The sequence below is a fragment of the Toxotes jaculatrix genome, chromosome 2 (genome assembly GCF_017976425.1).
Source record: "Toxotes jaculatrix isolate fToxJac2 chromosome 2, fToxJac2.pri, whole genome shotgun sequence".
Taxonomy (NCBI): domain Eukaryota; kingdom Metazoa; phylum Chordata; class Actinopteri; family Toxotidae; genus Toxotes; species Toxotes jaculatrix.
The window spans coordinates 12,164,218-12,188,516 of record NC_054395.1 but is presented as its reverse complement, the minus strand read 5'-3'; the positions used below and the strand labels follow the sequence as shown (position 1 = coordinate 12,188,516).

At 41.1% G+C, this 24,299-nt stretch overlaps 2 protein-coding genes and 1 non-coding gene across 8 annotated transcripts in view; 1 reads left to right on the top strand and 2 right to left on the bottom strand.

Annotated features, from left to right (window-relative positions):
* Positions 1-2,661: 2,661 nt before the first annotated feature.
* trnal-caa lies at positions 2,662-2,735 on the top strand. Its single transcript has one exon. It is a non-coding gene; the product is annotated as a tRNA-Leu (tRNA).
* Positions 2,736-4,704: 1,969 nt separating this feature from the next.
* Positions 4,705-15,024, bottom strand: zgc:136971 (S9 family peptidase). 5 transcript variants are annotated; one of them, XM_041054012.1, is made up of 23 exons: positions 14,999-15,024; positions 14,575-14,701; positions 12,818-12,953; positions 12,442-12,517; positions 12,275-12,350; positions 12,036-12,148; positions 11,663-11,797; positions 11,411-11,502; positions 11,039-11,076; positions 10,820-10,941; positions 10,671-10,731; positions 9,537-9,631; positions 9,182-9,233; positions 8,753-8,845; positions 8,178-8,281; positions 7,886-8,018; positions 7,689-7,763; positions 7,497-7,577; positions 6,839-6,927; positions 6,443-6,636; positions 6,140-6,242; positions 5,421-5,527; positions 4,705-5,215 (listed from the first exon to the last, which is right to left on the bottom strand). In XM_041054012.1, exons 1-23 carry the CDS (start codon positions 15,008-15,010, stop codon positions 5,116-5,118), a joined length of 2,214 nt encoding a protein of 737 aa, XP_040909946.1. In that variant the 5' UTR covers positions 15,011-15,024; the 3' UTR covers positions 4,705-5,115. The 5 variants fall into 5 exon arrangements, with proteins under 5 accessions (XP_040909946.1, XP_040909929.1, XP_040909937.1 ...); XM_041053995.1 differs by having other exon boundaries at positions 4,707-5,215; positions 7,689-7,772; XM_041054003.1 differs by having other exon boundaries at positions 4,707-5,215; positions 7,689-7,772; positions 14,575-14,698; positions 14,999-15,011.
* Positions 15,025-16,223: 1,199 nt separating this feature from the next.
* ifrd2 (interferon-related developmental regulator 2) overlaps positions 16,224-24,299 on the bottom strand; it is a 30,789-nt gene continuing 22,713 nt past the window's right edge. For both annotated transcript variants that reach the window (XM_041047943.1, XM_041047952.1), the window contains 11 exons: positions 22,285-22,401; positions 22,069-22,153; positions 21,742-21,866; positions 21,249-21,406; positions 20,300-20,353; positions 19,830-20,008; positions 18,998-19,106; positions 18,626-18,760; positions 18,289-18,417; positions 17,439-17,531; positions 16,224-17,225 (listed from right to left, as the gene is read on the bottom strand). In XM_041047943.1, the coding sequence (XP_040903877.1) occupies positions 17,145-17,225; positions 17,439-17,531; positions 18,289-18,417; positions 18,626-18,760; positions 18,998-19,106; positions 19,830-20,008; positions 20,300-20,353; positions 21,249-21,406; positions 21,742-21,866; positions 22,069-22,153; positions 22,285-22,401 (1,265 nt within the window). In that variant the 3' untranslated portion in view covers positions 16,224-17,144. The remainder of the gene's footprint in view (positions 17,226-17,438; positions 17,532-18,288; positions 18,418-18,625; positions 18,761-18,997; positions 19,107-19,829; positions 20,009-20,299; positions 20,354-21,248; positions 21,407-21,741; positions 21,867-22,068; positions 22,154-22,284; positions 22,402-24,299) is intronic.

The following is a 24,299-nucleotide window of genomic DNA, read 5'->3' as shown; positions in this document are numbered from 1 at the left end:
TCATAGTAACCACAGCAAAAAACAGCAACGACAACAAGCTCAAGAGATATCACAGTATCACTGGCACAAGAGGTTTGCAGCTGTCTTGTCCTTCTTTGGTGTAGGTTGCTCTCCAGAGAAGAGCTAAAAGCCTAAACTGTAAACGGCAGCCAAGAAATGGATGCCCCCATCCACCCACCCCACCCCAACCCCTTATTATCCTGCGTGGCTCTGGTACAAAAGTAGCTTAGAACAGAGCATGGGAATAGGGAGATAGATAAATGTGACAAAAGAATGATGGAGGTGAGCCAAATGGACAGAGGAGAGATGAAAAAGGTTTGTGTGTGACAGAGTTCAGATGGCTCCCACAACTACACAAGACCAGAGAGGGAATATTGCCAGGATAGACTGGATACTGTGGAAGTAGATAGTACACCACAACACAGGCATTGATAAAAACAGGCATAATTATAATGCTCTCTTTGCTTCACACACAATGGAAAACAATTACAATTAATATATTAGCTTTTCAACATGGTTTAAGAACATTTAAGGACACAGCACTGCAGAAAGTCTCCATCTTGTTGTTCTCTTAAGCAATATTTCAATCAACCTCTTGCATAAATTTCGACCACATCTTGAGGAAATCAGAGAAATAAAATGAGAATTAATGAGTTTTTCCATCCAGTACCATTATTAACATATTAGGAGCTGATTCATCAAAGCTGTGGCGCTAATTTCCAATCGCGTGCCAACCAAACCACTGCAGAAGAAGAGGGCTCAATGAGAAGATGTAATTAAAAGAGCGCCAGTCAGACCTCAAAAGGTAGAAAACAATGTAGAGAGCATGATGGAAATATGATGTTATGGTTTGTTTCACGTATGAATTTGAGGAAATTTGTTTCCTTGCTTGCACATACCTGCCATTTTTGCCTGCTGCTATTTTTTTTTTATTTATTTATTTTTTGTCTCCTTGCTGAAGCAGAAGCTTGAGGGTTGTTTATTTAAACCTTTGGTGTTTCCCCTCATGGCACTGCAGTAAATTATTCAATCCTGTTTCCAGTAAAAATCAATTTGTTTGGAGAAAGGCTGATCCTACTGCCAGAAAATGACACTGGTTTCTTCCAAATTTAGCTGAATTATATTGGAAACAGGTAGAAATGATTTAAAAGATTGAACTAAGCAAGCAGACTTTTTCACTTGAACGAAAAAAAAGGACTCAAAAGATGTTTATTTTTGGCCAACATGCTCATAGCTAACACACACCTCTACAGAGCCTGAAAGGAAACACAAACCAGACCCCAAAGGCTTTATAGTGTCCTCATAACCACCAACACACCCCACCTTCCTCACTTCACAGACAATAGCTCCACCTGTTATAGGCGCCACAGTCATTACAGTCCTTGCCAGCTGTGTTGTAAAACCTTGTGAATCCCCTCGACAAACTTACTCTTCTGCTGTGATTCATCAACATTTACCAAAGCTCATGGATTTACCAGACAAAAAGAGATGAGGAGAGAGAAAGAGACAGATGGACAGAGGGAAGGGATGAGAGAGAATGAGAATGAGAAGAATGACCAAAAAAAAAAAGAAAGTGAAAGGTCATGGCACAATGTACTGCTGACAAAACGGAACATCCCTCCTTTCCCAAGCGGGGCCCTCGCTTTTCAAACAATCTTCAATAGTCAAAGGGTGAATTGAAACGGAGATGGTAAAATGCAGCTTTCCGCTGTTAAAGCCTGTGTTCACAGGCTTGTGAGCCAACGCTGTGTACACACACAAATTGTTTTGTGTTAAAAACAAGGAGACAAAGAAAATAACAGGGATGGAGGGCAGGAAGAGAGTTCAGAGGTGGAAGACAAAAGGAAAAAGTAACAAGGAATGAGAAGCAACGGGTCAGAATTTACTGAATTACGTGAAGTCAGACTTTAAACAAAGTGCCTCTTTTAAAAACGCTCACGTATTCGAACACGTCACATCTTGGCACACATCTCTACAGGTGAAGGTCATGACTCAGAGCCATTACAAAGAGTGAAGAGATGCAGATGTTTGAAGCTTTATGGTTGTTTTATTTGATTTATTCACCTCGTTAATCCAGTGTTTCTTTTGTTAAACAGGAAATTAAAGTTTGAACAGTCCTTTAAAGACAGAAAAAGTCATTTGACGTCAAAGCCCATCCAAATTCAATTTCAGCTCATTCCCGTCAAATAGTGAGCAGTCTTTTTTTTCCTTTATTCTTTGGACTTTAAAGTTCACTGGACTTCAGCAGAACAAAACACTACTTTCTCAATCCCATAACTTGACATGGTCTTTAAGGCCCATTTTCCTCTTGCAAAACAGCGTGCAGAGGAGTCTACTGAGGGTTTTGGTCTTTCAGCACAAACGAGAGCCTGACTTCCACTATTAGACCTTAGACAGGACACTTTTTACTGCTCTTAAATACCAACTCCATAATGCATCAAGACTGGAAGCAGGGGGGAAGCAGCTAGCCAGACTCTGTCCAAAGAAAGATGAAAAAAAAAACAACCCTTCCTGGAGTTGAGGAAATAACTGCACTTTTGTCTACACACTTGGCCAAGAAATTTTCCAGCAACATAAGCCACCTGCAAAAGCCACAGTAAGTCGTTTTTACTCTTAGTCATACTTAATGTGAGATTTTTTTTTACCTTTAAACAAAGTTAGGCTCTGGTTAGCTCAGTTGGTAGAGCATGAGACTCAACCTCTCAGGGTCGTGGGTTCGAATCCCACTCTGGGTAGCATGGGCTCACCACCCGTGGAGGTGCCATAGGCCTTTGGTACATTGTGGATTGGGCAGGCTGCCCCTGTGACCTGGGCCTGGACCCAGATAAGCAGCAGCAGATGATGACATGACAAAGCTAGGCTAGCTGTTTCCCCTTGTTTCCAGTCATTGTGCTAAGCAAAGCATTGTATTTAATACAGGCATGAGAGTGGTATCAAACTGCTATGAAATATTTTATGGACATCAGAGGATGAATCCAGATGTTTGTGGTGATTCTTCTGGTGCTACTATCAGGACAAACTTTGTACATGTGTGCAAAAATAAAATCTAATGTGTTTCATATACATGAGCTCCCCTCTGGCACCACCTACAGGTCAAAATGTCACATTTCTTATTGTGAGATTGCGATGAAATTAGCTGAGGACACTCATGGTCCCAAGGGGGTGAAGCCTTAACTCATTTTTTGCATCAAAACAACCTGACCTGGCTCTCCCCTGTTCTGTTCAGCTCTTTTCCCATTAACTGCTGCTGTTCTCTGTTCCACTTTCTCTGCAGCTGACTGGAGAGGGGAAGCACCAGATCAAACCAGCTCCAAAAGGCTCTTTGTCCCCCAGCGTCACACTTGCACTCTTTCCTCCCTTTGTCTGCCTACCTCCTACATACACTCAGCACGGGCATGAGTCTTTCCCCTGTCTTCAGCTTTCAACAATGCTTCATCTCTGTGCCCCAGCCCACACACCAGAATACCACAGAGGGGCGACATGAACTTCTGTTCTCTATCCGACTCATTCATTGTCTGAAACAGCTGGTCGCCACTGTCTCACTCACTCTTTTCATTATCTGTCACTTCCTCATCAACACAATCTCAATCCTTCCCTCCCTCCATCTCTCAAATTGGTGACCTCACCCAACACCCACATCACAGTGACTTCATCAGGCGGCAGCTGCAGTCAAGGCCACAGAGCAAAGTGTTGGTGGAGAGGACAATTAACACCGACGCCACGTCTGGGCCACCAGCGTGAGACTGCTGAGAGGAAACTTCTGGAAGATATCAAACCACCTCAATGTCTCATCTCGGCCACTTAATCTTTCAAAATCTGCATCTGTGAATTTCATTTGCAACCAGTATCCACTGAAGGAATGCCCACTTGTGTTGTCTGGGAAATGAAAGTGGTGGGACTTTTCAAGGCCACAATGAAGTCTCAACAAAGCCACCAAAGTACTGACAAACAGAGGCTGTGCTTTCCTCAGCCACTGTCTCAGTCGCCTCTTATCCTCGTCCCTTGTCTCAGATGACATCAGATTTTGTTGTTATTATTTTAACAAGAAGAACAGGACGGAGTTTGTTTGTGAAAATACAGCTTCGAGATCTAAATTGCAAACTGCATCCTCACAAAGAGAAAAAAGAAATCTAGAAATGCAAGAAAGACTTGCCCATGGACAAACATAGGAAAGACGAGGTAAAACAGTGTTGGGCAAGCAAATATAAATATCTGGCAAATAAGAGGGCCTGATATTTTTCTTAAGAGGTGATCATCATTACAAGAAATCCAAAACTTAGGGAAAGACACAGGAGGAGATTGCTTCACTGGATCTTGTCTTTAAGCTTAAACTTGGCTTAAAGGTCAGCATTACAGTAGACTATTTGTTTGGGCAGCCCCATGAGGAAGGTGGTCAAGAGCCTCAATTAAAGGCTCCAGATTAGGTTTCAGGTGGTTTGGGTGTTTTACAGCTCTGTAGTGGGTCTGTGTGGTTGCAAGCCTTCAGCTGTCACATTTTGAAATGTGGGTGTTTAAGTTACATGTAACACTCATGAGCTCTGGGTCTCTGATTTTTCTCATTTTTCTTTCCTTTTGTTTTTTTCTCTGTAACTCAAAAGATTTTTGAAAGTTTGAAGGGAGCAGCCATCAAGAGGGTCAGACTTCTATGACTTTTATTCTATTGAGTAGTTTATCTTATGTGTTTGCACTGATGCATCTCATATACATTTTGTTTAATTAAAAATGTATTTTTAAAAGTCATACATACATATTTGCTCAGTTACAATAAAGCTGGTATGATAAAAGTTTCAGGCAGAGACTGCCATCTCCTGGACACTGTGCAAATTACATTTAATGTTTATGATAAGTGGTGTTTGTCAGCCTGCACCGTCTATTATATTTGTAGAATAATACTCAAAGACTTCAGATGTGAACAGCATGCCATAAAACTAAAATCTAAACATCAGTCTAGGTTTGTTAGATTTTCTTTATTACATGCTTGTGAAATGTTTGTACAAAATTAGGTAGACTGTAAAATACAGAATGTGTTTTTGTTGTTAAAAAGACAGAGGTGTATTAAAAATTGTCAACTCCTGTGACAGTAAACTATTTTTAGCTGTGTGTGTGTGTGTGTGTTCAGAGATACTGGTATAGCCACAGCACTGTGTTGAGGAAGCAGTCGGCCTGTGTGTCCACTCTGGAAAGTGAATGTCCTTCTTCTGCAAACCACAACAACCTAAGAGGACAAACAGAACAAAGGCAGGGATAAAATCAGGCTTAATCATCACAATCATAATGTTATAACATGTTTTTTCTTTGATTTTTTTTACAGACAAAGTAACAGGAATACTCAAGTTGAATTAAAACCTCTGAAGTCAGGTTATGTTGGACTGTCGGGATTTGTTTATTTGGTTTATCTGATACTATTTGCTCTGTTGTACCTGACAGGTGAAGCTCTGCTCTTCAGTGCTTTATAGAACTCCAGACCTTGGTGCGGAGACACTCGCCTGTCTCTGCCTCCCAGCATCAGCAGTACTGGAGCCTTGATCTACACAAAAATAACATAAATTCTGTAGTATACAAAGGTACATTTACACATACAACTACAGTTTCTTTATGAAACCGACTCCTGATGTTTCCTTCAGTAGCACTATACTGTAAAAACAACATCTTTGTCCATAAGAAGGTCCCGTGTCTAAAAAAAACTGGCAGGATTTCCATGTTTATTTGCTCTGAATGTTCTTGGTTGCCACTGGATAAATTCCAATTCATCTCAATCATGGGGTCAAAATATTTACTTGTACAAAAGAAATACCAAAATCTAGTTAAGAGATTTCGATGGAATTTATAGAGAAGCACTTGATTATTATGACCTCTGAGGTTTTCCTCCTCCACCACCTGAAGGACAGACTACACTTTAAGAGCCACAACTGATGAGGCTGTAAGAATTGCAAAACTGTCACTATGGCATCAGCTTTCAAAGTTTGGAGTTTAAAAAGCATTGCAGGTTTCACAGGCTGATACAGGGGCTTTACATTTCTAGTCTTGTTATTAAGGCAGCTTTGTAAAATACAGAGTAGAAGCAACTTCTGACCTAAGAGTATGTTAGCTATGTGTACATTATGATTAAAAGACTATCTAAAGTGTGCATGTGTCTGACCTGAGCAGCATGTGTGATGGGTGACCTCTCTAACATAGCAGCCAGGGCTTCAGCAGTGGGGATCTGGTCGTATGAGTATTGAAACCCCACACTGGTGTAACGCCTTGAGGCAGGGAGAGAAGAAGAAGATTCAAATTACAAAGTGGTTTGAATGTTAAACAGTGGAGCTAAAGCTTGTGTGCATCACGTGTGGATGAGTGTGTTGTGTGTGTGTTGTGTTGTGTGTGTGTGTGTGTGTGTGTGTGTGTGTGTGTGTGTGTGTGTGTGTGTGTGTGTGTGTGTGTGTGTGTGCCTGTGACTCACCAGTCCACTATGTCACTGGTTCCCAATAAAGTAGCAGCATTAATGACGGGGTTCCTGGCTGCACACGCTCTGTAGAACTCTGGATACTGACCAACCAGATGACAGGACAGGAAACCCCCGTGGGAACCGCCAATCACCGCCAAGCGTTTGGGGTCAAGGGTGAGGTCCCTCTGCAGTGCAGTAAGCACGGCCCTCTGAGAAAAGACAGTGAGTCACACTGAGAGAGAAAATCATTTCCAGGGTTATACTGGGATGGTTTGTCACCACAGCTCCAGTCGAGAGATTCTTGTTTATTTTACTGATTTTTTCTTTTTTTTTTTTTTAATTCTTCTGGGATTTTTTTTGCCACCCTAACTCTATCCAGGACTCTGTACCAAAAAAAGAAACAGCCCATACCTGAACATCTTTTACATCCTGGTTTCCAATTTGACCAATCAGGGACAAAATACTATCCTGACCAAACCCTGTGGATCCTCTGTAGTTTACTGAAGAGATAGACACAGAGAGGAAAAAAGAAGGAAGACAGCTAAATCAAAACTAAGCATTTCAGACATGATCACCAAAAGCCTTTGACAATGTGAATTTAAGAGGTTCACTCTTATACTTTTTTTCCCAAAAGACTTTGAATTTGTCAAAGAGGCTGATTGATTTAAACTCTTTTACACAGATTTTATATAACCTCAAAAAAACAAAGCAACCCCAAAACTTTTTAAGCAAACTACATCTTCAGTGAGCAAAAGTAAGTAAATGAAAAAGAATAGGAAGACTGTGTTTTTCTGCGAGTAATATTAAGATTGAAAATAAATTTAACAAAAAAATGAGTCAAGCTATGATGCATATGTACAGTATGGTGCAAAAAGACTACTTGGCCTACTAGACCATTTTCCTGTTCTAGTGAATGGGAAAGCGGTCTCAGACTTTTGGACCCCACTGTACATAAAATGTCTGTTTTCAATAAAAATATTCTCATTCTTTTATGCTAAGCTAAGCAAACCATCTTCAGGCTGTAGCTTTATATTTAACAGGCAGACATGAGATTAGTATCACACCTCACCCATGAGCACAGCAAAGCCGAGTTTAGCCAGTCCAGCTGTGGTGCAGTTCCACTCTGCAGGGAACTGGGAGTGAGGGCCACCTGGGGGAGACAACAAAACCACAATATATAACATTTAATATAGGTTTATTATGCTTCCATCCTGTAAGCAGAAACACATCAGCCACACAAGAAACAGATATGTACACAGACCATGGATGAAGACGACCAGAGGTATCTTGGCTCCTTGGAGGGGATGAGAGGGTTTAACCAGGACAGCCCCGAAGTCTAAACCAGCTGATGCAAGAGAGACATAGGCAGAGAGTGAGAGAGAGTGAGAGGGGAAAGGAAGAAGAACACAGCTTAATGCCAGAACACATCTTATTTTGAAGGAGTGTCTGAAAGCTCACAGTAGTGTGTGTTGCTCTCCTCAGGTGGAGGTGTAACATCTAGAATTGACCAGGGGAAGTCAAAGGTCATGACAGGCTGCTGCAGGGTCCGCCAGGTCACAGCCTCACCTGCTGAGGGAAGGAAACCCACCCTCTGCACACACACACACACACGCACACGCACACACACACACACACATAAAACATGTAAATTCATTTGTCAGGTAACTAATCTTCTTTAACAATGTGGTAAACAGTATTTTAGCATAGTGCTTGTTGTCGTGTGTGTGCCTTTGTGTGTGTGTTGTCTGACCAGAGTGGGAGGTGTACTAGGGCTGGAGCAGCAGACGACCATCAGGTCCCTCTGGATTGTCAGCAGCTTCCAGCTACCATAAACTCTGGAAAGATCAGACGGACCTGCGGCGAACAGGGAGTAACACAAAGAAACCACAAAGAGTAAAGAGAGTGAAAGAAGTGATGAGGAAAAGACAGAACACTGGAAAAAAAATGATAGAGTAGAAACAAAGACAGAGATAAATGTCTCAAGACAGTTTTTACAGGGTTTAAAATTATGTCTCACATTAAATTGCACAGGTGTATGTCAATCCCCTGTACACCCAAATAACATGTAGATGACGTGCACATTGTTTTAAGAACCATCAAAATCTATTCATTTAACTCCTGCAGTAAAACCTGCATCTCAGACCTTTTTGAAAAGTGTAAATCTCAACAAAAACAATCATTATTACCATTTTAATTAAATGCTATCACCTTTAAGTCGTATTCATATTTAATTTATTGCCATCTCAGAGCACGTTCCAGTGATGTTTCCACAACTTTTGACTTTTATTTTGAAATTTCCCAGCATGTCCGTTGGTCTTGTCGTACCTTTCAGTTCATTCCTGTGCTCCTGATGATGCAGATGAAAAGGTGGAGGTGGAGGTGGAGGGGGAGGTAGGGGAGGAGGATCAGGAAGAGCATCTGGAGGGGGAGGAGGAAGGTCAATGTCTGAGGGAGGGTGAGGAACTGGACCAAAGGGAGAAGGGGGAGGTGGTAGAAGAGGGGAAAGGGGAGCAGGAGGAGGAAGAGGAGGTGGGAGAGGGGAAAAGGGATAAGCAGGAGGAGGGAGAGGAGGAGGTGGTGGAGGAGGAAGACCAGGAGATGGAGGGAGATGGGGAAGCCAACAAGGGAAAGGAGGAGGGGGAAGCAGAGGAGATAGGGGAGGGGGAGGAGGAGGAGGGAAAGAAATAGATGGAGATAGAGACAGAGGAGAGAAAGGAGGAGGAGGGGGTGGAGGAGGAGAGGATGGACTCTTACTATCAGAGAGGGAGATGACTTTCTTTGATCTTCTGTCGACCATAAAGAGATCCTGAGAGAGACAAGGAGAGAATAAATGAGGTGCGTACGCAGCAACACGATGAATCCAAAAGTAAAACATTCAGAAACATCCTGAGAACTTTGTATTGTTTGTTTGGTATTTGTTGTGTATTGTTGGTATTGGTACAACTCTGAGAATTACACTTATTTGCTCTCTGGCTGAGAGTTAGAGAAGACAGCTGATATCACTCTCACACCTGTGTATCGATTGTGGAGATAAAGCCAGGTGGTGATCAGCTTAGCTTGGCATAAAGGTAGCTTAGCATAAACTATTCCTTTAATATAAGGTTGTTACCTTCCAGTTCCTGCGGGCGCTGCTGAACACCACTCTCTGACTGTCTGCAGACCAGCAGCAGGACGGCAAAGCCTCATAAACACCAGCAAACTCACCTGAAAGAGAAGGGACGAGGAGAGAAATTTTCACCTGCAATTTTGGATTTTTTTCCCCGCTCCGGTCTTTGACCAAGCTTTCTCATTCTTTCTATCAATGAGGAACTTTGTTAAGGGTTTAGAATTGAATGAATTTCCCTGACAGTCATAGCAAAACAGCTTGCTATGACAGCTTCTTCCCAGCCACTGTCAGAACAGTGGCACAGGACATTAAGGAGGGAAGAAGCTACTACATATCATAACCCTGTCAATGTGCAAATGTCAAAAACAATCTGTTATCACTATGTGAAATATGTCCTTATATTCACCATGTGAAACAATTCAAAATATTCTAAAATATTTGCAATATCACCATGTGCAATATGCCTGTTAAGATCACCATGTGAAACATCACATACAGGAAGTGACAGTGTGCCTATATTAGGCACCTAATTTTCTTAATTTTCTTAAGAATCTTCCAGTATTCTAAGTGCACTATCTTACTCTTCTTTTGTATTATTTATTTCTTGATTATTTTATTTTATTTCTTATTTTATCGTATTATTTTAACCTTAAGCTTGACTCTGGGGAGGGATGCACAAGAATTCCAATGCACATGTACTGCAGTGTATCTGTGCAAATGGCAAATAAAATTCTATTCTATTCTATTCTATTCAAAAAATGGATATTAATAAGCTTAAAGGGTTCGCATTTTTCTTGATTTCTTTAATACTGAGCAAGTTGCTAATAATGCAGATATTTATGTTATTATGCAAACCCCAGGTATATTCAAGCCATCAGTGAAGGCAATGTGACCATAAGCTCTGGATATGTGCATTACTAGCTGTCTAGACCAAAGTATTTATGAAAACCATGAACAAAAACTATGTGCAAATGTTTCTTTTTCTAGATTTTTTTCAATACTATGGACAAATTATAATTGTGACCTGATGATGGGGTTAGATGAAAAAACATGAGGGTCACAAAAGTTATTACAATCCATCCCAAGAGGAAGTTATCCTACCAGCCACACCACCAGCTGTTTTTGTATGTAACCTACCAGTCTGTGGTCTGTTGATAACATCCAACAGTGTGGATGTCTTCCCACTCTTCAGGTCCAACTGTGGAGGATTAACAATCACTGTTAAACTGGTGATAGAAAAAACACACATAAACACACATACAAACACATGTGTACACACACGGTACCTGTTGCAGACTGAGGCACTGATTGTGAGGACCAAACACTTGGCCCTGCAGGTAGATCAGCGTGGACCCATCTGGACTCAGCCTAGGACAGGACACTGACAGGTTGTCCCCCGACAGACACTCTGGGTTGTAGGTATGAGGACGTACAGAGGTCAGACGAACAGAACAGAACGAGTGAGTTTTAATCAATCAGTAGAGGGACAAAGGCAGCGTACTCACCACAGTGTCCGTCCAGGTCAAGTTTAAACAACTCCGACCTGAAACACAGTTTGAAGACACAAAGTGAAGAATTTTCCACTGGAAAATTCGAGGCCTGTAATACTCACAAACTATATTTATACACAAGTCAGTAAAGTAAATGTTTTGTTCGTGGTGCCTGAAAATGTTAAAAAGGTTCAACAACATTTTGGGCTTTTTTATGCTCAGTTACTGGTGTTTTGAAAAGTTTGGCATTTTCCTCCTCAGTTTTGATTCAATGTGACTGATAACATATAAATAATAATAATTTTTAGTGCTGTTATTGTATGTATTTGATACGCTTGAGAAGCTGCTGTTTTTCTTGCTGACTCAAAAACAAAGCAGCTATCTAACCTGCGATTGGAGCAGAATTTCAGTCCGAGCCTGAAGGGTTCGTGGTACCAACCGACAAAAAACACAGACTGACCACCGGGAGCCCAAAGAGCCTGGAGGACAATACACACACATAAGCTGTTAATTTGAGGAAAGACATTCAAAACTAGCATGCATGAAAAGCCAAGAGGACATCCTACTGTTAGTATGCATCAGTTTCAGTCCAAAAAAATTCTAAATCCTGCTGGATCAGATGAAGAGGAAAGCCCTTACCTGTCCAGGTGAGATGTCGGGCGGCACGCCCTGTAGCACACTGACGCCGCCATTCTGCAGACTCACCACACAAATCGCTGGGCTGCTCTTGTTGGTCAGAGCCTCACCCCAGTCCTCACAGTACACACTCCTGTCCTGTTTGGGAACAATAACACAAACAACAAAAACAAGAGACATGAACACAAAAACAGTCTTTTCATGTAGGCAAAGACATGAATGTAATTTTGTTTTGTTTTTTTACATAAGAATTTATTCTGCAAAATGTTCCATGCTTCTGTTGAACCAATTCTTCAATCTGCTTGATATTCATCTCATGACCTTATTCATCAAGTGCATGTATATGTATGTGTGTGTGTGTGTGTGTGTCTAATACCTTCCCACAGGCAGATTCCCCATCATGTGATTCTGTTGATGTGTTCTTGCTCTTCTCAGCAACATACAGTAGTTTGTTTTCACACTCTGACCATGACAGACAGCCAAACTGAGCTAGAAACACACACACACACACACCAATAATTGTTATTTAATTACTGTTATTTAATTATTGTTATTTAATTACATAAGTACATGAACACACAACAATACAAAAAAAAATCGAAGTATCCATCTCACCATCGTCGTAAACTCGGCCATGTTTGTTGAGGGCAGTCAGGTTGAGGCATTTCCTGAGGCCGTGGCCATCCCATATCTAAACAGCAACAATCATAAACAACAACGACAGTCTGTCAAAATGCTCAAACGACAAACTTACAGCAAGTGTTGCCATTTATTTTGCTTACCTCAAGGAGCTGATGGCCACCCGTCTCCCTGACAACCGCCCTCAGGCCTCGGATGGGAGAGATTCCACTCAGTAACCTGAACACCAGAAGAGAAAAAAAAACTCTGTTTAGCTTAGTTTAGCAGAACTCTCACTGCCCTCTCCAACATCACTGATACTGCATGTGCAGGTGTATTTTGAAGTTTGCTCTGTTGCACCTTTAACCACACAACACTTCTACATCACTGCTGCAAGGTGAGAAGTAAAACCAGCTGACGTCAGCAAAGACAAGATTTTCAGCTACTGTTCAACTGCTCTTTCATCACAAAGTTATCTAATATTTTCTGACACAGGTTTGAAATTGTTGCTGTATGTTTTTTTTTTGTAGCAGGACTCACTCTCCAGACACAGGTGCACAGGATCCTGCTGGGAGGACGGTCCTGATGTTCTTGTGGTTGTTGCTGTCTGCGATCAGAGTCCACTGCTGGGAGTAGCGAAGTCTGGAGCCTCGGACCAGGTCGCTCTGACTCCACTCTGGATGTGGACACAGTGAGTAGTTTTCGAAGTCAGGTTTAATAAAGAGAAGATAACTATATACTAAGTTATTTCAACAATCAACATGTGTGATTAAAGATAAAATATACACAGTCTAAGTCTAAGAGACAAAATCTCTACACCATGCGTCTTTATTGGGGATTTTGGCAAGAAAATGCCTAGTAATCATTTTGCACAATAGTTGGAGAGATATTGGTTAATTACAGATGCAGTATATCTTTATCAGTGTATACGTTGGCAGGTATGCATAAAGCTTTTATTACAAATAATTCAACTTCCAGTGAAGTTTATATTTCAAAATGCAATGTTATCTTTGATTATAACATTTAGTTTTAACTTTTAAAATATCTGACCTAAGACATATCTTTATCTCAACTCTTTGATAAACTTAACCTATCCTTGGCAGCCATTTAAACAGCCTTTATACTTCGGTCAGTGGTAACTCATGGTGTTCTACACAGGACGCGAGTGTCCTTCCCTGAACCCACGGTCCAAAGCACAGTACAATATCCAATAAATAGCAGCCAGGTTGAATGGTATTATTGCAGAGGAACAGATGGCTTTACTCTGTAAACCTTTTTAAACCCTAAGGACATGATCACTGGTGTCAGTAGTACTGTGTCTTTGACCACAAGGTTGTCATGAAATCCAGAAGCATGCCGGAGGTCGTGGTCAGTCCCAGAGGGATTCTTCTTTCAAGCTGAAATCTCAGTGGGTAAGGAGATGTTTAACTTCCCTTGTCAAAACGGGAAGTTAAGGAAGGTACATGTACATATTGTATATAGATTTGTCACCTTGTTTTTTTTACTTTGCTACCTTGTCACTAGAGAGACAACAACTGCCGGCAAAAAATTCCTTGTATGTGTATGTGTACTTGGCGAATATAGCTGATTCTGATTCTGATTCACCTGCTGATTCTGGTCAAAGTGCTTAAGACAGGAGAATCAATCATGTTCATTAAGCGTTACACAGGTCCAACACTTTGGTTCTGAGCAAGTACTAGTACTAAAGAAAGTTTCATGAAATATCACTATCATTATTATTATTTTTTATTTCATCCTGTTTTCCAGTGATTTTGATGTGAATAATTCTTTTACCTTGCACCATTTTCAGGTCAAGGTTTAAACTTTCTGCACAATCCTATGAAAATGTCCCGAGCATATTCACATTCCCCAGAGGACGAACTATTTTCATTTTGAACACTGTAAGCTTTGCTCATGTGCCACCTTCAGACCAATATGTCAACTCTGCACTCAAGAGCTTTCTCTATCTATGGTAATAAGCAAAACACTGTTTACAGAAAGTGCTGGCTCATGAGCGCTTGCTCGCCAAAAAGCCAGTGAAGCAGTGAGCAGTACCACCCCAGGTATTTTCTATAATGCTCTCTCCATACGAGTGTTTTTTGCATTTTAACCCCTTAACTATAGATCATAGGCTTTTTTTTATTATTGATTACCATTTCCCATAACATGCTGAAGAGTTTTTAAATGTGTCTTTTCTTATTTTATAGGCAGCCACATGTTTCCACTGATCACCACATGGTACAGAAATGAGAGAGAGAGAGAGAGAGAGAGAGAGAGAGAGGCTAGCAGCAGCTCACCTGCAGTCACGGTGTAGACCCTGAGCTCCGGGAGCTGCGCTTCACTCACATAGGCAGAAACAGGCGCAGGGAGGCCGCTGACTTCTCCGTACACCCCGGTGATTTTTCGGGGCTCCATCCGTGTCTGCTGCCGTACACACACACACACACACACGCACAGCTCACGTTAAATCACCAACCCCAAGTAACTTCACTATTACACTGTCAGTGCAGGTCAACACTGGCTGCACGGACAAATGCAAACTCACGTATCATACGCTAACATTAAGGCGTTTCTTGCTAGCAGCTAATGACGGAGTTCAAACGAGTAGCGGTCCCGGCTAACGGCAGCTCGGTTTATAAATCCATCCACATAACTCTATCAATGACTTTATCGCCTCCCCTGGACTCGATTCAACAATTCAAACAATGATTTCTACTGTACCAGCGCCTCCATGTTGAATTCATGAATGGACGATACCACTTTGGTTCAGCTTGGAGGGGTGTAGTGGGGGGAAAGCCCAGTAAGGGGCGGCAGAGGATCACCGTATTTGTCATCGTCGATTTTTTGATTTTAAAGTTTTCCAGCACAAGTGATGAACTGGTGTTAATATTATCAATGCTAACGCTAATTACTTTGAATATGTAATTATCATTGTTTCTCATGCTCATTTTACACATTAAGTAACAAGTGAGCTTTTATAACTAGTAAAAGTGCTGTATTCAAACTTCCTGCTGCTCTTGTTGTAACTGGTCAAAATGGAGTTAGTTTTAACTACAGTTGGCAGGTCTAGTCCAGTGGTTTCCAGCCTAAGGGTCCAAAAGATCTGATCACTGTCTACCCTACTATTTACCAGTCCTTTTTTTTTTCCAAAATCTAGTCTTTACATGTCAGTAATACAACAAAATCTTTTGGGCGTTACAAAAGACACAAAGAAAGTGCTCAAATACTCTTTTATTTCATTTGATCCATGATCCCTTGTGCCTTAACACCAGAACTACTGATAAGATGGCTTGGTGAGGCTGTAATATGCGAAACCTGTTACTCCCTTTCCCACAGGTGGGGTCAAACCTGGTCAACAACAGAAACTCAACAGCTGGTGAGAAATTTTCAACAATGTACAGAAACTTCCAGGCAGCTGTTAAGTATCCCTTATAAATCTAACATAATCAAAAACACTAAAAATGGCGATACTGCTGCCATAGTCAGGAGCACGCTGAATTTTAGAAGCTATCCTGACCGCTATTAAAAACAGCAACACCACAAAACTCTTCCGATCAGCAGCTCTGGTTAGTGGCCTGTATGTATTTACTGCTCATCAGAGGGAAAATCATTCAAATGCATCTAATGATTCAAGTATACATCTTGTCATGAATCCCTACGTACAGTATATCTGCAATACATACACATGGATAGATTGTATGGCCCACCAAAATACACATGAAAAAAAAATAGAAATTCTTCGTCATCTTCCTCCCATAATTATCTGTAAACAGTTCTTAGCATTTTTAAGTTTCTTAAAAATCACACAGTACTGTTGTTTTAATAAATTAGAAAGTAAAATACAATTATCCACCAGAAATGGTTAAAACGTATTTTTCCTCTCAAAAAATATGAATACAAAGATGACAATCTTAACTCTTTGATTTCATTCTTTTAATTAGGCATCTTTTTTTTTTTTTTTTTTTTTTAAGTGTTTTACTTAATGATGTTAAATAAAATTCAAATAAAACACACTCTCACACAAACACTACACACATTTTCTTCTAGGTTGCATTGTTTGTTAAGTCAGTTTCTGGTTTGGCAGCTGAAGTAGTGACTCTGTGGGTAAAGACAGAGGATGAATGAGGGGGTAGCGAGGAATAATTCAGCCCAGAGAAGAAGAGAGTTTTTCCAGAATACTTCTGTGGCTCTGTTTGGTCTTTGTTACAGAAGTCTGATTCTCGAACGTGAAGCTTCAGAGATTAACCAGGACCTGTTACGTCATTTGACTGATCTGTCAAACCACAGGGCAACAGCTGGAGCCGAGTATTAAAAACAATACCCATCAACACCAAAGAGGGATTTAGAGACATTCCACAGATCTGAAATGTACCATAAAGCTTCAAAATGTTTGACCCTTACAGAAAGAATTAATCCTTAATTTAATCTGTATTTTTATTGTAAAAAGACCTTTGTGATATCTGAGGACGCCATTAAATGTGTGCCCAGAACATTTACTCTTATGAGAAATGAAGCAGTTTTCACCCCATGTTAAAGAAGTTCAGCACTGTTTTACAGCTGATGTTCATTTTGAAACATCTCAACTAGTGTGCGGGAAATACTGTGAGCAACTGTTGTTGCAGTTAAAGTAAATACCTGCCAGGAAGAACAGCAAAACTCTTCTTCAGTAAGATTTCCTTTGGGAGCTACGAATAAATGATGACCATCTTGAATCTGGAAACTTAAGTTGCAGGTGAAGAGCACGAGTGGAAAGGCCCTTGGGGTGTCTAACGGCTGAAGCGTTGAAGGCATCGTTTTGTATTCATCTCAGTACAGGCGAAGGCATTCCTCATTTTACACATCCATCCACTCCATCCTCATCCTTCTCTCACATAACGTCAGCCCGTTTGTCCCTGACTTTGTTCCTCTGTTTCGTCCTGGCCTTGAAGGCAGCTGAGTTGAAAAGATGCTGTTGAAGAAAGAGGTAAAGAGATGAGTGAAATATTTTTATACTTCTCAGGTTAAGACTGCACAGCATGATTTTTTTGAACTAAAGCATGAACAGCGGTTCAAAAAGGCTGCGGCATGAATGTAAGACAAGGAGAAAGATACTGAAAATTCCAATCGCACTGAAGGTCGGGGTGTGCAGCTTGAGATTCAAGGACAAAAGAAATGCTGTTACCTTCTCAAACCGTGAGATCTTGGTGCCTTTGGTGGTAGCATCCAGGATGAGGGGGGGGCCAAGGCCAAAGATGTCTCTCAATAGTGGGTTGAACTGTAAAAAAACAAAAACACAAACACAAATTACAAACATAGCTGGATGTGAAATATGAGCATGTGACAGATTACAAAATGCACTATTCACCTTCTACATCTACTCAAATATGAAGAGCTTAATTGAATTATCTGAAGTGTAAACTCATGTTGCTTTCCAAGGACCTAAATTAACATTTCCCTTCTAATGGGCTGTTATTTTATTTGTTTACATTTTGCAGCTCAAGTGCCACTTTGCTAAAATGCTGGATGTGAAATTATGGAGTGTTTGTCAATTAGTGAGGCAGTGGGATTCACCCACTCCAATGTGGCGCACGTGTAGGTGTGTTTGTTGTGTCATTGAGCAAAAAGAGCAACCAGCGGTATACGCACATCACAGTGGCATACTCTCAGCCTGCTGGCTCTGCAGGCAAATACTAGTGTTCTCGCTCAAATCCAGGTGTTTGTTTGATGGCGTCCATATGAGAGCAGACACGTCTCAGAACACATAAAAACTACAGCTACCATCACTCTTTGAAAGCAACGCAAAAAATATGTGGCACAAAAGCAATCACATGACGCTGCTAACCAGTTGCAGGTGACAGTAAATAAGCAAAATGTGAAATAGGCTGAGTGAACCAAGTTCCTGTTCATGCACACTGCGGCAAACAAAGCCATATACAGCACTACTGGGGCACAAACATGCCATTACTGCTCTGAGTACAAGCCAATCGTGCGTTCTCTTGCAGTACACTACATGCTTCAGTGTGTTCACTGACCTGTAGATGGTGTCTGACTCCGGATTCCAGGATCTCTTTGAAGGCATCATAGATTCTTCTCCTCATCCAGCTGTCGATGTAAACGCTCTCCACGCCAAACTTGATCTTCTCCTCTGTGAAGTCCTCGTTCTGCAGGAGAAGAAAGGGGGACATCACAAAACCAAAGCCAAAAAAAACAAGTGACATGGAAACAGGAGCAAACCCTTTTGGGTGATGTTTCAAATACTAGGAGAAAAAACATCAGAGCAAAATGAAAAGATCCAATTGTTAATTGACAGATGTAGAAACAGAGATGTACGTTAATAACGAATATTATCTTTACTGCTATAAAACATACCTCTATATAATGTAGCACCTCTCTGAAGATGGAGCGTTGTTTTCTCCTGTCATTCTTGGCTCGGTGTTTGTTGCCGTCTGTGGCTAAACTCTTCAGACATTCACACAGACTTTCGCTGTTCTCCACCTCAAATTCCTATACATATACACACAGATGAAAACTGTAGTCCAGCAACATACTGTAACATTAACAACAGAGATATCTTCAAAACACAGATACATATGGGAGTGATGGGGAAAACGATTGGTACACTTTCATTATCAGCATCACCAGATAAGAGCTTTCCTTTTTACAACACTGTGTTATTTAATAGCCTGTGTGTGTGTCCTCCATTTAATTTATGCAAAAGGGTATACGTGTTTTTGTGTTTACCTCATCTATATCTCGCCCCAGCTCCACCAGCAGGGCGATGGTCTCTCCCACTGCGATCCTGTAGTTGACGTCACTGCTCTCCAGACACGCCTGCAGTTTGGGGAGGTGACTACAGGCAGGAAAATGAAGCAAGAGAGTCGCCGTTAGTTAACACCGTCAGTCACTGCTGATGACTTTTAAATTAACATGGTGAAGCTTAACAGAACTGAGCAGAAGTGTGAATGGGGTGAGAGTAATGGAAAAACATACAGAAGGTGATTATTAAAAAACAACAGCTACAAAAAATGCTTAAGCTGAAACTGTTCCTACACTTTTAACTTGATCACATGAACACTTAAAAAACACAGAGGTGGTTTTCAACAGGAATTTCTTTTCATTTTTTTTCCAACAGGTGGACAGACGGATCTCGACAATAAATTCAATTCATTCAGTTCTTAAGGTTATTTCCTTCATGCGACATGACAAGCACACACTGGATGTTGACAAGCCCGATGTTTGTGTTCCTAATCTTCTCTTGCAACAGATAATGTGGTGCGTAAGCAGCAGCTCACCATCCATCTCAGTGTCTAAAAGAAAAGGATGTGCTGCCAAACTCTGGTTTGGATTTTGTGTCTTTAAAGAGGGAAAACAACTCATGCAAATTGTACTGTTTAGAAATTAATGGTCACAAAAACACTAACAGATGGTAAGCTGGTGATGTGAAGTCATTTTGCTGTTGCAGCACTTTTTTTTTTTTGTGAATGACATGGCAAATATTTTTACACCTTTGGATATAAACTCTCTCGTCCACAGTGGATCAGAGTGGTTTAGATAAGAGCTGCATTTCACTCACAGATCGAGCAGCTTAGTCAGTTTGGATGCGGGACAGAGGGTGACCAGCAGTGACCAGGCCTGCAGAGCAGCACTGTGAAGGCCTGGACTCCCAGGTTTGGGTGCGGGCAGCGTCCCCTCTCTGTTGGGGTAGGAAGACATGAATATGTTCTCCAGAAGGGCCAATGACTTGATCAAGTCCTGTGAGGGAAAAAGAGAAAAAAATAGAGAAATTTTAATGAGGAATGAGAAACTGTTAGCGTTTCGGTGTGTCCTTTTTGCTGCCTAACATATTTTGCTTTATACTTTAGAAGATGATGTAACAATGAGTAGACTGAAAGCTCTGAACTGCTCTTCACTGTCCTACCTTAAAAAATAAAATGTGATTGTCAAACAAAAGCCAAACTATTCCACTGCGATGCACATATTTATATATAACCCACTCCAAAACTCTCACATCCATGAATGTCATGAGTGACAAGATGTTCTCACCTCTCCGTCTTCAGCAGCAGACACATAACAGCACATCCCCAAAGCTCTGGCACACTGCAAGAAAAATGGAATGAGCTGGCATCAAACCATTTAAGTAGGAACATGTTCCTGGTGTGACTTCTTGTGTTATTAATGTGTTATTCCTTTTCAGGCCCTTAGTGTTTTCAGTTCAAAGAAATTCCAGTGTGACAAATAATGTGGTTTCAACAACAGTTAAACAACTACTGAACACAAAAACATGAAAAAAGAAACTTATTGTAAAATGTGTTTTTTAGACATATCACTCTTTCTGGAGGAGCAAATACAGGCCAATATGACTAGTTCCCAACCCCCAGAGTCCAAAATGGCTACTGTTAATGTCACACTGTGGGAGCGGTCTTCAAGAGTCACCTAAGCACTGCGTAGTGTTTTTACGTATGTGTTTGTTTCCAAAACAGACATAGTGGACAAAAAACAGCAGTTGTGTTAAGTGTTAACAAAGGTGTCACAAAAATGTGGCAGAGGAATCCTCTGTAAATGGACAGTCCACCTTAAAACTGAATTTGCTCCAAAACCACAACCAGAGAAGTGTCATATATTTTTAAGTGGGACTGAATTTCTGAGCAATGACTCATTTGACCATTGTACAACAATGGAGGTGAGTGTAAGGTCAGCTGGGTGGGAGAAATGCACTTCAGAGCTTGCACTCATAAAACTCCTGGCTGAACCTGATCCTTTTAAATTTGTTGTTGTTGCTCTGCAACTTTTACTGTCACATTGCTCCTGGCTTTTAAGCTGCAGTCCACAGGACTCCTGTTTGATCCAGCATTTAACCCATGCATGTGTCAGAGCTGACACATATTTCATGTTTCATTTTCTGTCTTTTTTTCAGGAGTTTCTATGAATTAAAAGATAAAAGACAAACATTAAATTATGCACGATATCAGAAAAGGTTCACATCATCACTCACACTCTGGCGGGCTGCTATGCTGGCACTGTTGTCCATCAGAATGGCAGTGAGGATGGGGCGAAGCATCTTAAAGCCCTCCTCTGCCTCGTCTCCAACCCCCAGCTGGATACAGAGCAGGGCGAAGACTGTGGCCGCCGCTGCCTGCTCCTCTCCACTGCCTGGACACATGGAGGGAAAAGGAGGGGAAATAAAAGCGATTATTTATGTTCACAATTACTGCATCTGTTGTTGACTCCAGTCCCACCGTGAGAAACAGAAGAGGAAATGTTTTCAGCAAATGTTTATTCTTATCTTATGATAAGACAAAACTTAAATGGTATTCTAAATATACATATGCATCATCAACAATTACGTAGAAAGCCATACTGTATGCACAGGGTCACATTAAAAAATAATGACAACCAGCTATACAGAAATATAACTAATCAGTATAGTGGAATACAGCGCTCCGTTTTCCCAGCTCAAACACACACATCCGTCTGTCCTATCTCACCTTTTTTAAGGCTTCTTTCCAGGCAGTCACTGATGGTGAGGCGTCTCTCAGTCAGGAATTCGTACAGCACTCTGGAGGAGAAGGCCTGTCGTAACGACTCGAGGGCAGCTAGACGAGTCTTAGCACTGAAACAGAGGACACAGAGAGAGGAGAATAAGGCAAGTGCTCAAGGGACGTTTTTTTCCCCCAGAAACATCACCTCCTACAATGTCTACAACAGTCTGCAGCAGCACCATCATTTTGCATTTATCTTCCACGTTTTGTCTTTCGTCTGATATTCCCAGATATTCTCTATCTCCATTGTTGACACTGACTGGACAGACTCACCTTTTATCCATCAGGTTGTCTATACACTGTTTAAGTTTGTCTTCCGTTTCCTCCTGGGCAGTCTGCTCATCCACCTGCTCACCCCCTGAATTTGACACACAACCAGCTGACTTATACAGATTTTGGTGACCAAGTTTAAAGCAGTGCCTTGGCAGCGATCCAAAACACACTATATTTATAACACAGTGTATGTGGTATCTGTGCTGATGTACAAACCTGTGGCCTCCTCCAGCACAGACGTGGTTTCGCTGGCACTACTGTAGTGGCTGAGAATATCAGACGTCAGCTCATCATCACTGGCACCCGACTCTCCCTTCACCCCATTTTTAATACCTAGGAAAGGGGGAAAAAAAAGGAGATGGAAAGAAAAGTGAGACAGAGGGAGAACTGGAGGAGAATGCGGGGATATGAAGGGTGTATTATATTTAGATGATGACAGATAAGACATGTTAACAAGTCAACTAGAAACTCTCCCATGGAGCCTCGGTTAACACACAAGCTCTGATTTTTGGGTTATGTCACAGGAGCAAATGTGATTGAATCACCCCTGAATCATGACATGAGTTAACAGAGTCTGTGCTGTCTTCAGTGGCAGCCATATGATCTCCACAGTCCTGCTGCCAAACTGTTGCTAGGCAAAAGGTGATTTAAAATCAGCTGATGCTGACAATGCTGAGCATCTCTGTCATGACAAGTATGGTGGGGAGGCCTGATGAGCTCAGTACCAGCAGTTGTTAGGGCAGTGACAGAAAAAAAAACATAACACAATAGGTCAAAAATATATTTTGGAAACTTTCCAAACTAGAAGCTGCAGTGTTGGTGAGAAACAACAGCAGTTTCTTCCTGTTACTGCTCAAAATGCTGCCCAGTTCTGTGTTGTGGACAAAACAGCAGAAACACCTTGCATAGCAAACTATAAACTATAAGAATCCTGCAATAAATAACAGTATAGAGATTGCAGTCCGTTTTTGGTGATAAGTGAGGCCTTATTTAATTTCTGACCTGATTTAATTTCAATGGTATTTCTGGGCATTGTTTATTGGATGTACGTGCATAGTACAACGTCAGGCCAGAAAAGTCCTTTCCTGAGACTGAAACAGCCTGTTGCGATTTCTGTAAAACGGTAAAGACAAAATGAGAACTGGCTAACTGTGAAAGTGACATAAAAAATACCAACAAGAAGCAGCCAAAATTAACCACAATTTGGCTGACGGCCACTTCCCAACAGTGAGTAAAAGGAGATTTAAGGAAGCTGACTGGTTCAGCTTCCTCTGCTCAGCTGTCTTTCTTTGTCAGTAACTGTACACCAGTGGAGTTCTTCTTATTCGCAGACACGCACAAACACAGGGATGTATGGCAAACCCTAATTTATCACTTACAAACCTCAGAAAGAGCTTCAAGCCATTAAAGTCTTGTTCTATGAAGCATCTAACCACCTCCTGAGACACTGGAAAAGTTTCTACATAAGACTTATTCTTACTAATGAAACCTCCTCCAACTTATTATTAAAATCATAAGTACACTTGTATCTGGAGTAACTGCAAAGTGACGTTCAAACTAAAGATAAAAATATCAAACCTCTTCTACTAAGTTAGACAAAACATATATTTCAATTTATTTAATTCCACCCATCATGTTTTATGATGAGTGTCACCCACACATGTTCTCCTAGCTAATAGTTGGGACATAGCGACAAGAAAAAACAGATAACAGAAGAATTTTCCATTAGGCAATTCTCCATCGTCTTGTATGTTTTTATTAGTACCAGGAGGTAATTAGTGTTTCAATGTTTCCAAGCGGCTCTGTCATGTGTGTATGAGCAGGAGTGGGACAGTTTGTTACACAGAGTCTGAACAGAACAGCGGGTAGGAGCCAGGCAGTCTAAGCTAAGCTAACCCTCAGGTTCCTGCTGGCTCAGGACTTTCTACTGTTGGTGGGATTACTGGAGACCAGAGTGACCATTCATTTATTCATTCATTCAGTACGTACGATCCAGAATGGTCAGGCTGTGTGTGTATGTGTGTACTTGCACATCTATCTTTGTGAGGACCAAAAAAAAAAAAAAAAAAAGTGAGGACATTTTGGTTGGTCCTAACAATTTTAAAGGGCTGTTTGAGGGTTAAGACTTGGTATTAGGGTTCAGGTTACAACTGGGTTTTGGTTAGGGTTAGGCATTCAGTTTGAATTGTTAAAATTAGGGTAAGGGGCTGGGGAATGCAATATGTCCTCAC